Source organism: Phlebotomus papatasi, unplaced genomic scaffold (genome assembly GCF_024763615.1).
Source record: "Phlebotomus papatasi isolate M1 unplaced genomic scaffold, Ppap_2.1 HiC_scaffold_80, whole genome shotgun sequence".
NCBI lineage: Eukaryota > Metazoa > Arthropoda > Insecta > Diptera > Psychodidae > Phlebotomus > Phlebotomus papatasi.
This window is the reverse complement of record NW_026604973.1, coordinates 27,423-42,884: the sequence shown is the minus strand read 5'-3', so window position 1 is coordinate 42,884 and position 15,462 is coordinate 27,423. Positions and strand designations below refer to the sequence as shown.

Here is a 15,462-nt window from a genome sequence, read left to right as displayed (position 1 = left end):
GAGACAACGCCCTTTATTGGCTCAGCAAAGGATGGGAGAACTCCCTCATCGACGGGTAGATTACAGCCCCCCATTCTCGGTATGTGGAGTGGACTTTTGTGGACCAGTCCTTACACGACCCAGTTTCAAAAGAGGAGGCGTCTCCTACCAAACTTACATTTGTGTGTTCGTGTGCTTTGTTACCAGGGCTGTCCACATTGAAGTTGTTAGCAGCTTATCTACCGAGGCCTTCATTGCAGCTCTTCGACGGTTTGCGTCTAGAAGAGGAGTACCCAGTCACATTTACAGTGACAATGGCACGAATTTTAAGGGAGCTTGCAACTTACTGCACAGATTCTGGGACTCTCTGTTAACGGACCCACGCTCCAAATGGAAATGTCAAAAATGAGGACAATCTGGCACTTCAATCCCGCAAGATCCCCCCATCATGGAGGCCTCTATGAAGCAGCTGTGAAATCGTTGAAGCATCATCTTTTAAGAGAGATTGGGCAAACTATCCTTACATACGAAGAATTGTCAACTGTCACCTCACAGATAGAAGCCATATTGAACAGCCGACCAATTTCACCACTTTCCGAAGATCCCAATGAACTGACGGCCCTTACCCCTGGTCATTTCTTGGTCGGTCGACCACTCAATTCTATTCCTGACTATGACCTAACGGCCCTGTCTCCTCACACACTAACCAGGTGGCAACTATGCCAAAAGGTGCTACAACACTTCTCCGACCGTTGGAGCCGAGAATACTTACACACCCTTCAGACACGATCAAAGTGGTCCGCAGCTCATGACAATCTCCAAATTGGAGACATCGTGATGATTTATGAAAGGACTCCATCGCATTCATCACCTTTGGGGATAATAGAAAAGTTGCACCCCGGTAAAGACGGGAAATGCAGGGTGGTTACCGTTCGCACCGCAAGGGGAACTTTCACCCGTGCCATCCAAAACATTTCAAAGTTTCCCATTGAGGGATTACCACCCTCAGCACCGCCGGGGGAGCATGTTAACGCATAATTTTCCAACCACCAAAAGAGCACGCTTTGTCACTCTCTAAAATCCATCTTTTACCGTTGAATGATAACAGCAAAGAGAGCAAAAGGGGAAAGAGTTGATGGGATTTTTTAGCAACACACACACTGATGCATATGATGTGTACAGAGAGTGAGAGAGTTTTTTTTACCGCTGCAGTGGCCAGCCTTTTGAGACTTTTTTAGAGAGTTGAGATCAAGCATTTGTGCAATCTAAACGTTTTCCAAGCTTCAGTGAAGAAATTAGTTTCTATTTGTGATTTTTCCTACCCAAAGTTATTTTCCACCAAATTATTAGGACAATTGACTGTATCAGACAAAAATTAGTGATCAATTCCTGTGGATTTTATCCCAATTGCATCAAAACCGATCAATGAGGTGACCACGTGGTGATTTTCCATTCCGCGTGGTAGTGAAAAAAGGTGATTCAGTGTTCAGTAGGATCACTTCCTTGATCCAGCAGTAATTAAGATGAATTCACCCAGTGGTTGAAGGTAGAAATTACCTCAATAATCGAAGGAACTGCTCAGGAGAGTTGAGAATCCTTTCAGTGACAGTTTTTTTTGGGGTCCTCCTCTTCGGATAGACCATCCACACAGGTGACAGAACCCCCTCAGCCTATCCAGAGGGACGCGATTAACCAGAGACCATCCACACAGGTGACAGAACCCCCTCAGCCTATCCAGAGGGACGAGATTAACCAGGGACCATCCACACAGGTGACAGAACCCCCTCAGCCTATCCAGAGGGACGAGATTAACCAGGGACCATCCACACAGGTGACAGAACTCCCTCAGCCTATCCAGAGGGACGAGATTAACCAGGGACCATCCACACAGATGACAGAACCCCCTCAGCCTATCCAGAGGGACGAGATTAACCAGGGACCATCCACACAGGTGACAGAACCCCCTCAGCCTATCCAGAGGGACGAGATTAACCAGAGACCATCCACACAGGTGACAGAACCCCCTCAGCCTATTCAGAGGGACGAGATTAACCAGAGACCATCCACACAGGTGACAGAACCCCCTCAGCCTATCCAGAGGGACGCGATTAACCAGAGACCATCCACACAGGTGACAGAACCCCCTCAGCCTATCCAGAGGGACGAGATTAACCAGGGACCATCCACACAGGTGACAGAACCCCCTCAGCCTATCCAGAGGGACGAGATTAACCAGAGACCATCCACACAGGTGACAGAACCCCCTCAGCCTATCCAGAGGGACGAGATTAACCAGAGACCATCCACACAGGTGACAGAACCCCCTCAGCCTATCCAGAGGGACGAGATTAACCAGAGACCATCCACACAGGTGACAGAACCCCCTAAGCCTATCCAGAGGGACGAGATTAACCAGGGACCATCCACACAGATGACAGAACCCCCTCAGCCTATCCAGAGGGACGAGATTAACCAGGGACCATCCACACAGGTGACAGAACCCCCTCAGCCTATCTAGAGGGACGAGATTAACCAGAGACCATCCACACAGGTGACAGAACCCTCTCAGCCTATTCAGAGGGACGAGATTAACCAGAGACCATCCACACAGGTGACAGAACCCCCTCAGCCTATCCAGAGGGACGAGATTAACCAGAGACCATCCACACAGGTGACAGAACCCGCTCAGCCTATCCAGAGGGACGAGATTAACCAGGGACCATCCACACAGGTGACAGAACCCCCTCAGCCTATCCAGAGGGACGAGATTAACCAGGGACCATCCACACAGGTGACAGAACCCCCTCAGCCTATCCAGAGGGACGAGATTAACCAGGGACCATCCACACAGGTGACAGAACCCCCTCAGCCTATCCAGAGAGACGAGACTAACCAGAGACCATCCACACAGGTGACAGAACCCCCTCAGCCTATCCAGAGGGACGAGATTAACCAGAGACCATCCACACAGGTGACAGAACCCCCTCAGCCTATCCAGAGGGACGAGATTAACCAGAGACCATCCACACAGGTGACAGAACCCCCTCAGCCTATCCAGAGGGACGAGACTAACCAGAGACCATCCATACAGGTGACAGAACCCCCTCAGCCTATCCAGAGGGACGAGATTAACCAGAGACCATCCACACAGGTGACAGAACCCCCTCAGCCTATCCAGAGGGACGAGATTAACCAGAGACCATCCACACAGGTGACAGAACCCCCTCAGCCTATCCAGAGGGACGAGATTAACCAGGGACCATCCACACAGATGACAGAACCCCCTAAGCCTATCCAGATGGACGAGATTAACCAGAGACCATCCACACAGGTGAGCCAAACTCCTTGACAATGACAGCTTCTGGAAATTTTCCTTGCTGATAGGGATCACTTACGAGGACATTCGAGCTCTCACCGCGCCATACTTTAGAATGTGTCTTCGAGAAATTTTAAAAGCATCAACTGCTTTGTCCACTTGACCTATCCTAACCCAATCCCAGAAATTTTTTTGAATTCTTCGCCTCAAGACAAAACGGTTAATTTTTTCCGAGTTCTTTTCCATATTATACATGTATACTCTTCCAATCATATTATCCACTTGATAATATGATAGTCTATTGATTTCCAGGAATCCTATTGTAGTGTTCAGCAAATTATTATGAATTGTTGTCACTGCAATTTTATGTATTAAAAGAGAGAAGAAATAAATTTGGTCATTCAGTTTGGCGTTATCGAGGAAACAGAGTGTTTTATTAAGCAACTTCTTTGCGCGCACCACATGGCGATCCTCGCCAATTGCGAATCGAGTAAAAAACAGAAAAGTGAATAAATAATTATAACGGAAAATCTAGGTGGAATTGGTGATGTTTGTGGTCCTCAAGAACTAATAATTGAAGTTTTGTGTATATATCTTGGAATCAGTGCTCTTGTTACTTTTGTATTATTGATCCTAATAATATGCTGCTGCAAAGGAGATCAGTTAGGAATAGATACATTGACATATGAGTGAAATTGTGATAAAAAAACAATGATTTAATAGTCCAATTCAAATCTAAATAGAAACATTAAAATCGCAATCATGGGAAATAATCAAAGCAGTACCGATAAAGAGACAATAATTATGAACAACAGTGATCAAGCTTCATCAGCGCCATCAGCTAATCTCCAGGAATCTGAAGCATTTTTCGGAAGCCACATCCGACTTCTAGAGACAATATTTATAATAATTTTGGTTGTTATTGTGGTATACGGAGTCATAAAAAACTATAAGAAATTTAAAAAAGACATGATGAAAAGTGTACGTGAAGAAGTTCTAAATTCGGTAAAAGTAACAAATGTTTAAAAAAAATTTAACCCCAACCACCGTTAAATAAAAGTTTGTAAAAAAATGTAACAATAATACAGCAAAAACTCTCCAATAATGTGTATAATTAGTGATCAAAGTCGAATCATGTGCATTGACCCCAATAATGAAAGAGACAATTTGGTGAAGACCCACTAGTTATCAAATTTCGGCGCGCTCAAGTTAATGGATTGCTTATGCAAGAATTTTTGCATTTCCTTTCGCAATAGCAAAATAAGCACCAATATTTTTGTTATTGACGTCAATTGATTTTATTGACGTGTGATCATGAGTTAGAGCAATGACCTGAATGCCACGACATTATGATCGATAACCAACAACCCTTTTATGAAGAAAAAAAAATCATCGGTTCCTGTAAAATTATGTGGAATGAATGCTGTTGATACACGGATTCACGGATGATACACGGATGCACGGATGATACGCGGATGCTGCATGATGATGTATCAACGCAGATGCTGCTGTAGATGCTGCGCTGGAACTGCAGGCATAGACTACAATCAACAATCCCACCGATACTAAATCCATCGATTTCACGTGAATATTCACCATTTTTTTTTAAATTATATTTTGTTATGAGATAATTTTAAAATATCATTCAGTATATCTAATTTTATAACAATAATTTCTATGGAATCTCTAGATAAATTAAAAGATTTAAAGACGCTTTTAAAAAAGAACGGTCCCAACAAATTGTTCAAGAAACCTTACGTAGATGGAAAAAAGAGGAAGCTTTAAAATTTAAACGTGAATGTGATCTTAAATTTGAATCATCCTTCGCGAGAGCTTCTCCTGGAGAAAAAGTTGTTATTTTACAGTTTCAAGATGAATATGAAAAAGAATATAAAAAGTGTTTGGAATTAATAAATCGCATTAAAATTGTAGAAGATATTGATGAAGACATTGAGATTTCTGATTTAGATTCTGATATTTCAACACAAGCAAATATGTCACTTTTCGATTTTCAAAAAGCTCTTAAGGTGATTCCAGAGTTCGACGGAACTCCTGAAAAATTATCTAATTTTCTTGAGCTGCAAGCGAATTTTACAAATTCAATGTGAGAATGAGATTCTCAATTTGAGAATATTTTGTTCGAGAAAATCGCTCGCAACTCAAACAATGTGAGTTGAGTTTCAACTCAATGTGAGTAAAATTGTGTGAGTTTGAGCAAAAATGTTGAGTTTGATAAATGAATAAACTCAACATTTTCGTCTTTCACATTTACTTAAAAAAAAAGTTACAAATAACTTAAAATGAAGAATATTGTTAATTTTGATTAATTTTGAAACTTAAAAAGGCTCTTTATCTGCAAATAAATAAGTATTTATTAAGAAATTAGCGTAAAATATGTGTTCAAAAATATTTCTGTTTTAGCCTGAGTTATCAATCTTCCTGTAAATTAAAATTCATTTTAATACTTTCCTCGACTTATCATGAAAAGTTATTGACAAACACCTTTTAATTTAAGGGAAATAATGAATTAATATAATATAAATCAATTTTTTGTGCTTGGCGCGAGAAAATTTAGGTTAAATTTACTCAAATGTAAATAACTTTCCAGTGATAATTGTATAACAGCGCGCAAAAAATATTGAAAATAAATTTGAGAATTTCTCACAAAGTCTTGGACTTGTGAAAATGTGATGATGGTAAGGAGCAAAGGATGAAAATCCAATAGTTGCTCTCTAAAATTTGCAAATTTTTATATTATAAGTTGATGAGGATGAAGACATTGTACAGAATGTATGAATTAATTATTCCCGGACAGTCCCTGAGTCTCTAAAAAAATCTCTAAAATTTTAAAGTATACTCTTAGCACCTTCAGTGCTTCAGAAAAAATGCTAAATTAGAGAACAAAATCATGAGAAACCTCATAGAGCCAGTGGAAAGAAAATTCTATGTGAAGAGAAGACGGAGAGCTCTGATCGACACAAATGTGATCTCAACACCGGCTCCGAGTCCTTGTCTGAGTCAGTATGGCAACTTCTGGCTCAGAAGAGTCTGGTGGCTCTAGAGGTCTAGAGGATGCTCTGAAAGAGCTCGAAGCTTCATCCGAGGTGGTAGACAATAGCATGGTCAGTTATCCTGACGCCTCTGGCAGTTTTTCCTTGCAGCCAGAGATGCAGTCACCGCATCTTTCCCCACACGCAAAACACACAACTCTGTAAGTTATTTCACTTTGAGAAGAAGCGTCTGGTGGCTCTAGAAGATAACCTGAAAGAGATCGAACCTCCACCTGGAGTGGTGGGTAGCGTGGCCAGACTTATCCGGACGCCTCTGACAGTTTTTCCCTGCAGCCAGAGATGCATTCACTACACCTTTCCCATTCCCACACACACAAAACACATCACCAGAAGTTGCTTCACTCCAGGTGGAGGATAACGCGGTCAGAGCCTTCCAGACGCCTGTAGGATCATACTTTTTCATCCAGGGATTACCGAGATTCATCCACTACATCACTCCACACAGAGTCACTGTCCAGGAACTTTTTGGAGGTTATGTGTAACGTCAATACATGTCTTTACAAATATTCACAGCTATTGTAATTGACTGACAAGCGAGATATTTTACTTTTTATTAAATTACGTTATACAATAAATTTCAATTTTTTGAATTCGAGTTCTTGAACAATTTTCTCGTTGATTTAGTCCAATAATTTACGAAAATATCATACTTATGATACGCTCAGTAATTTATTTTTATACTCTTCATTACAAAAAATAATTCCCACCGCATTATGAATTCTAAGATTTTTCTATAAAAACTAAATTTGCTTTAATCGAGTAAGGGGCATCCTGAATTAGGAAGACAATTTGTCATAGCAGTTCCTAAGTGACAAAAAATCCAATTGTGAAACATGAAATAAAAAATAGAGAAAATTGTGAAATTAAAACTTTTATTCAGTTTAACAATTTTTGGAGAGAAAATATTGACTGTAAAAATTTGTAAAAAATTGAAAATGGATTTTCAACAACCATATATGTTTCATTAAAAGGGAATTTAATTCTAAAAACAATAAATCTTAACAGCTGAATATTGAAACGAAGAATAACTTCAGTTTGTACCACATACCAACGTTATTCTAGAGGTCCAGTTAAGCCAACTTTAAATATATTTTCGTATGAAGGAATGTAGAATAATGCTTTGGCGTAAGCTGTTTTTCTCATATGTTTGGCTTTTCTGACATGCCAGAAAATGTCAATTCATCACTGTATTTGTTCGATTTAGCAAGATACTACAACTTTTTCTCGATTTTTGATTATCTTGAATCACCCAGTTTGTTAGAAAAAAAATGAAATTCAGTATTGCGGATCTGAAAGAACGTTTATGTTTCGGAGTACAAAAAAGCGCAGCTGTTGCTGCGTGATTCTGTGAAGTTTACTGTAGTGGATGTTTCTTTTTATTTCATGAAAAATTCGCCTTTTAACAAGCTCGTTAATACAGTATAAGCCTTAATTATTTTTATTAAACCCATATTAAAGTGTAGATCATATTAATTTATTATAATTTAATCGTTCTTTTTTTTTGGAAGAATTTACGGATAAATTTGGATAACTTTGTTCCATAGGTATGTGGCAAAAATTAGACTTTAAAATAGAGGGTTTAATTTTACTGCTTGAACTCACAGAGAGAGCAGTTATATAATCGACTTTTTATCAACTTGTTACCGTCCTAGAGTTTAACGGTAAGAGATATCAAGTTCCGGTCTTCAGTGACCCCCAATAAAAAAAATGATATCTCCAAACGTTTTTATTCTTTTCCTCCCACCCCCCTCCAACCCCACCAAAACCATGTTTTTTTTTCTTTTGTTTAAAAATGGCTCCTGCGATTTCTTGGTGGACATTCCGTCCAAACATACCTTTGACCTAAAAAGAAACCGCAATCTTGAGTTTTTGAAGGAAAAAGGAGAGCTCTATCACGTGAGTTTAAGCATTCCGCAAGACTGGGACGCTTTGCCATCTCTTTAATACACTGTTTTAATTTATTCTACTTCACGCTCAAACATTAGAAAATGACCGACAATCCCCGGATTATCTTTATAATTCGTTTCCACATTATGCTGTAAATTGATTTAAGGTCCATAAGTTTCTTAGCTATCTTTCAAGCCATTTCGAAAAAAAAATTGTAAAAATAAAGGTGGAGAGAATGCGCTTTAAAGTTTTAGATATTCGCCGGGTCTCGAGTTTTCTTATGTCACACGGACACACTTTTCCCTGAGAGCATACATTCTAGCCTCCTTGCACACTCCTTCGACGCTACACGCATCAGAGCTCAACAATCTCCTGAGATTGATCCTTTAGGTGAGGTTCATCTTACGCTAATGTTTCTTGAGGATATCCAGTCAAGCTTCCTTATTTGGTGGGGGGAATTTGATGTTCCGGTCAAAGCGCTCGGGACACAAGAGAGCTAGATCGAAAATGACAATGCTGTTAGTTATCATGATGACTTTGATATTTTTTATGTTTTCGAATTCTATTGAGCAGCTTAAGCAGCGTGCGCTGCACTGCGGTATCTTCTGCACTTCCGGACTCAGTTTTTGAGAAGCCGATTTAGTCAATTTCATATTTGAAGATGATGGAATTGGTACGTTCCCTGACAATTATTAAGAACTCCTTGAATATCCAGCAACCCTTTCCGATGAACTCTTGTCCACCTTGGACATAGTAGTCTGTTGTAATGCAATTTTCACTTGCAATTGCCACAAATCCTTGAAAAATCCACGAAAAAACCAGAGCAAAACAATTTCAGGTAAAGCACTACTTTTTTATGAGTAAGTTTTAAGCAACCTTTGCACAATTTTCACAAAAACTCTTTGAATAATTTGCATTTACTAGTATTTTTTCACCAAAATGACACAGAGATTTCACCGCATGTGAAAGAGAATCAAATAGCGGTGAACATAGTAACTTATCTAGTGCTTTCTCTTTCTTTCAAAACACCAACGCTGTTTGAACAACAAATCCTGATTCTGAAGATTATCCCTAAAGTGGGGATAATTTTAGTACCACTCTATTATATAAAAGGGGTGGCAAAGCGTTCGAGGCTTTACGATCTGCTCGAACTCTCGAGAAAGAGCTCTGCCTTATATACCTTTTCGCAATTTTTTCTGATGCATATAAAATAGTTGTCGAATTTTATTTGTCTTTAAATCACCACAAAACCAGCTTAAAATTGAAAATTGTTCAAGAAGAGGATTTCAAAAATCATTAACCTTTTAATTAATTAATTAAACAAAACGGGTGAAAATTAGGCCTTTGATTTTAAATAATTCTAGATGGCGAATGAACTGGTGACAGGTGTCTAAGGACGAAATGTTCAGCTGAACTACCTCCGAAACATATCCAAAATGAACGAAATCGTCAGTGCCAATTTTTTGCAAAGTCAAAAAACATGTTTTTGTAGGGGATAGAAGGAGTGGGGGTACTTTGAGTAATTTAGTTGGATAGAGAATATTGACTTGTGTGGGGGGGGGGTTACCGAAGACTGGAAATCAATATCTCATGCCGTTTGGCAGCTAGGGTGGTGAGAAGTTGAAAAAAAGTCGATTGTGGAAACTAAACTGCTCTCTCTTGGAGTTTGAGCAGTTAAAATTAAGTTATAATTCCCAAAACGGGGATTTGTTTCAATTTTTTTAAAGTGGTTTTTAATGTAAATGCTAATAATTTAAAAAAAAAAATTTATACAAGTAAAAAATGAAATTGCGGTAGTGTCAAAATAAGAATCACAAGTCATGTAGAATGTTTATGCTTATACACATAATTTATGATTTTGCATAAAAATTTGAATTTTTTTTCTAGCAAATTTAAGGATTATTCGATACCCTCAAATATTATTTCGTGCACTAAAAACCGTGCCTTAGGGTGCGGATTATAGAATTAATTCGATTAATTCACTTTTTGAAAACATTAATGTTCTGACACTGGAATTACCAAATGTAAACATCACTTTCCAGTATAACAGTTTGAAATATTCTCAAAAAATATTCTCAACTCAAACTTAGTTGAGTTGAGTTTGAGAATCTCATTCTCACATTGAATTTGTAAAATTCGCTTGCTGGTCGAATTTTATTCTCAAACCTTGAAAGATGCTGAACAAGTAAAATTGTTCTTGTCTTTTGTCCTGAAAGCGTGATTATGTGACAAAGTCAAGAATAAATTATTGTTGGAAGAGAATCCTAATACATACGATGAATTTAAATAGATCCTTTTGGAAAAATTTAAAGGAAATAAAACTCCAACTAAAATTTTAAATGAGTTAAATTCTTTAAAGCAAAAATCTTCCACAGTATCAGAATTTGCAACCAAAGTTGAGGGGCTTGTAGCAGAGCTGAATATGTTACAAGTTGGAAATTTGGGTGCATCAAGTTCTAAAACAGTAAAATTACTCAATGATGGAATTGGACTCAACGCTTTTAAGTCAGGGCTGAATAATCCTATGAAGGATGTTGTTTTCGCTGCGCGTCCTGAAACACTTGAGTGAGGGAAAAATCATTTTATATGAAAACTGGCACAAAATTTTTGTTCGGGTGTCCTGTCCCTATTTACTCTGAGATTGACACCCACTGTACAGATGACAAAGTCATAGCATAGAATATAGAATAAATGAAAGTACATGCTCCATTTAATCAGGTAGGTTGATAAATTGTACAAGTACAAAATATCTCCCACTTATGCTACACCTCTTATGTCTCCTTACAGTGCCAAATTAGAGTCAAGCTCAACAGGGTCTTCTTTCCCCGCTAATGATTCCAAGCCCGTTCCCTTGGCCGTGGTTTTGCTAGATAGTAGATAGGGACAGTAGGAATCTCGTTAATCCATTCATGCGCGTCACTAATTAGATGATGAGGCATTTGGCTATTACTGCAGGGCCACGCCCTGGATTTTCCTCTTTCTTTTGCCGAGGTAGGCTTAATGTATTTGTGTGAGGACGGCTATATCTGGGACACTATATGACAGTGCCTTTTCTTCGCCAGTCCTCCCTTTCATCGAGATTTCCTACAACCACAGCCCCCAACCCAAACCCATGGGCCTGGAGGGACAACACCACACTTTAAAACAACAAAACAGTACGGACATGCTAAACCATATCACAGCTATCTTGTCACAGGTTTTCATCACGTGGGCGACTTTGTCGCATTTTGTCAGTCTTATAAGTTGCACTTAATAAATAAATAAATAATTATAGGGGACGTCACAAACAAGTTATGTTAAAATTGTCGGCCAATAAGCACGATAAACACATAACACAGAGAACGTCACAGTGGCCAAGGTCAGGCCTCCCTCGGCCTCGACCGCCCCCCGTACTCCATGAACCGATGATATAGTTCAATGGAGGAGCGGAAGGCGATCATGGAGACAGTGGTCTCGAGCTTTCTGGTATAGATACCAAGGCGCCCTAAGCTCGCCATCGTCCCTGGGGGAATTGCTCCCCTCGTGCCTATCACAATAGGAAGGACTGCCGCAGAGGCCGCTCCGTAAGCCTCTCGGACAGTTGGCAGAAAGGGCGTGTATTTTGCGATCTTCGCTTCTTCTCCCCTAGCAAGTCCGTCCCCGTCCTCGTGGCGGACTGTAACATCGACCACGAAGACCCCTTCCCCGTTCTTTACCACCAGGTCGGGTTGGAGACGGGTGCCATCGAGGAGAGCGAAGGTCTGCTCTTTAGAGAGCATTGCCTCCGGATCCTTCCGCGCCACCTCGTTCGTGACTAGGTCACGAATTTCATTGTGGCGCCTGATTTTACTGCATTTGGTCTCGGTGCAGATGCCGAGGATGTGACTCAGAGTCTCAGGAACCCCCCGCATGCCCGTCAGTTTACATTCGGATTACCCGTGAACTTGGCGGTGGAGGTCCTGTTCCCCAAGGTATTTGTTCGGGCCCGCAGAGCCGTGAGGAAACGGGAGGGGCGAAATAGTTCTGGTTTGAACAACCATTGATTCACCCCCTACATCCCGCGAACGCCCGGACGGCCTTTCCCTGAGCAGTACTTGCTGCCCAGGTATTAAGCACACCCCTGAGCTCCCGAGACTTAAACTCCTCAATGGCCCCGCGGGGACTCCAGGGGCCACATGAGGCGGTTTGCGTTAGCATACCCCCCATCATCCTAGCTTGAAAGTCCCAAGCCTCTCCCAGCCGTCGCTATACTGGGTCTCCGGAAGTGGAGAACTTGAGGCCTAACTTGAGGACAAGTTTGGGAACTCCAAGACCCCCATCTTTGTTCCCGCAGTACAAGAGCCCGTCCAAAACGGACTGCGGGAGATGGAGGATTTCCTTTATTGCCACACTCACTTCCCTGTCCAGCCGTCGTATTTGGGTCATCGGGGGGCGATGACCGTCAGCTGATACAGGTAGTGAGGTATCATATACCTGCATATAAAGTTGAAGCTTTTGGTGAGGCTTGAGAGGTAGACGCCTAACTCTCTCAAGGCACTCCCCAATCTCCTTACACAAGTTGCCAAATCCGACTCCCCTCCACGGCGAGACGCCCACGCCAAGATAGCGGAACGCCTCCTCGGGCGGTGCATATGGCACCGGTACATCTCATACTGGTACATCTCAAATGTTTAAGAGACCTTTAAATTACCTTTTGCCATTAATTTTGAACAATGCTGTCAGTATTATTTCTACTTTTGTGGGAGCCAGAGTTAGATCGTGGATCCATGCTGCCGATCAGCATAGTGTGGAACGACTCATGTCTTCCATCTATGTTTGAAATTGAGAGAGTCAGTACATTCTTCCTGGGGTCCCCCTCGGCCTTCTCTGCTCGATGACAGTGTCTTGGTTGTGTGCCTGGACGTTTCTTGGTTCATCTTATGAACGGGGCTTAGTGCTTGGGATACTAATAAATATTAAATCCTTACCGGGGGGCATGGTCGTGCTCCCATTCTATTATGGGGGCTTCTTCCTCGGCCTCAGTGAGTTTTTTCCCCCGCAATGTACAGTTTGAGACTGCGATTTCCTTCTCGGGGGCACGCGGTTCTCGGGTTGCAACCGTTAGGACGTTTACTGGGCTAACATTTGGGGGGCTATTGTGTATGCAGAGGGTTTTGGCGGGGTTTTTCTGCCGGTGCTGGTGTGCTGGCTCTCTCTTGTTATATTGTAGGATTTTATATTTTACCTCTGCTGGCTAGGCTATATATTTGACTTGTACACTAATTTGCATCTTTTCCTTTTTACTTTTTTTTCCTGTTTCAACTGCTCGAACTCCAAGAGAGAGAGGTTTTCATAATCGACTTTTTTTCAACTTTGCAACATCCTAGCTGCCAAACGGTAAGAGATATTGACTACCGGTCTTCGGTGACCCCCCCCCCCCAGAAATCAATACATTCACTGAGAAAAAAACGGGGGTATGATTAACTTTTTTTCCTCATAACTTTAACACTTTTTAGGTGTAAAAATATATCAACATTTTGTAATGTTAATTTTACACTTTTTTTAAAGGTAAAATTAACATGAAAAAGGGTAACTTTAACCCATAATACACCTAAAAAGCATAATAGGTACACCGATTTCGGATTAATACTGCAGGGTAAAATTAGCATTTCCGGAATGTTATTTTAACTTTTTCGGATTTCTCTCAGTGTTCTATCTAACTAACTTACACAAATTACCCACCACCCCTTCTAACCACTCGAAAAAACATGTTTTATGACCTTGCAAAAAATTGGCCCTGACGATTTCCTTCATTTTTGGATATGTTATGGAGGTAGTCCAGCTGAACCGTATCACCGGAAAAATCGCCATCTTGAATTATTCAAGGTCAAAGGTCAACTACCCTAGAGGGCCTAATTTTCAACGGATTTGGACAAATTTGGACATTTTTGAAAGATCTTTTAATTCTGAACCCGACTGTATCGGTCACAATCGGTGATGGATCGGGAAAGTAACGGTAATAGCCCTATTTTAAAAATACTGTTTTTCGCACTTTATCAGTCTTTTGACCCATATAAAATTTAAACGGTAAGAGATATCAACTTCCGGTCTTCGGTGACCCCACCTCAAATGTCATTATCTCGAAAGTAATCTCTTTGTTTTTACCCCTCCCCCTTCATGCGTTCCCTTTCCCCTAACAATAGGCAAAACGTGAGGTTTTCCTAATTTAAAAAAAAAATTGTCCCTGACGATTTCCTTCATTTTTGGATATGTTATGGAGGTAGTCCAACTGAATATTTTGTCCTTAGACACCTATCACCGGAAAAATCGCCATCTTGAATTATTCAAGGTCAAAGGTCAACTACCCTAGAGGGCCTAATTTTCAACGGATTTGGACAAATTTGGCCATTTTTGAAAGATCTTTTAATTCTGAACCCGACTGTATCGGTCACAATCGGTGATGGATCGGGAAAGTAACGGTAATAGCCCTATTTTAAAAATACTGTTTTTCGCACTTTTTCAGTCTTTTGACCTATATAAAATTTAAACGGTAAGAGATATCAACTTCCGGTCTTCGGTGACCCCTCCTCAAATGACCTTATCTCGAAAGTAATCTCTTTGTTTTTACCCCCTCCCCCTTCATGCGTTCCCTCTCCCCTAACAATAGGCAAAACATGAGGTTTTCCTAATTTAAAAAAAAATTGTCCCTGACGATTTCCTTCATTTTTGGATATGTTATGGAGGTAGTCCAGCTGAACATTTCGTCCTTAGACACCTATCACCGGAAAAATCGTCATCTTGAATTATTCAAGGTGTATAGGGGATGGATCTTATGGACGGTTAGGTAGAGGACAAGGTATGGAGTGGAAGAGTGGGTGCTCAAGAATTTGGTTGTATAGGATGAGTCCAGTGTTGCCAAGAAGATTACGAGCTGTTCGTTCTACAGTGATCTTCTTAGTGATGGTGAGGTAGTTACTGAGCGAATTAATGAAAATGCGCTCAAAATCCCTGCCTCACGTATAAGAGAAAGACTTACTCGTTCTTCTTCATGAGTGACGAAGTGATAAGTGACTTTATTTCACATAATTACAATCTTTTATACAAAAATTGAATTGTGTGGTGTGATGTGGGAAATTGGGTGGGAGAAAGTGCTTGTTAGGTGGATTTTTGTCGTTTCCTATTCTAAGTGGGTTACCTAAATTTAATTGAGTGTATGTTTCGTTAGTACTTGTGCAATTTTTAAATAATCTT

At 40.6% G+C, this 15,462-nt stretch overlaps 1 protein-coding gene across 1 annotated transcript; it reads left to right on the top strand.

Moving 5' to 3' along the window:
- The first annotated feature begins 384 nt into the window (after positions 1 to 384).
- LOC129809385 (mediator of DNA damage checkpoint protein 1-like) lies at positions 385 to 6,125 on the top strand. Its single transcript, XM_055859194.1, has 4 exons — positions 385 to 1,005; positions 1,631 to 2,470; positions 2,531 to 3,310; positions 6,057 to 6,125. The coding sequence occupies exons 1-4, from the start codon at positions 385 to 387 to the stop codon at positions 6,123 to 6,125; spliced, it is 2,310 nt and encodes a 769-aa protein (XP_055715169.1).
- The last annotated feature ends 9,337 nt before the right edge of the window (positions 6,126 to 15,462 follow it).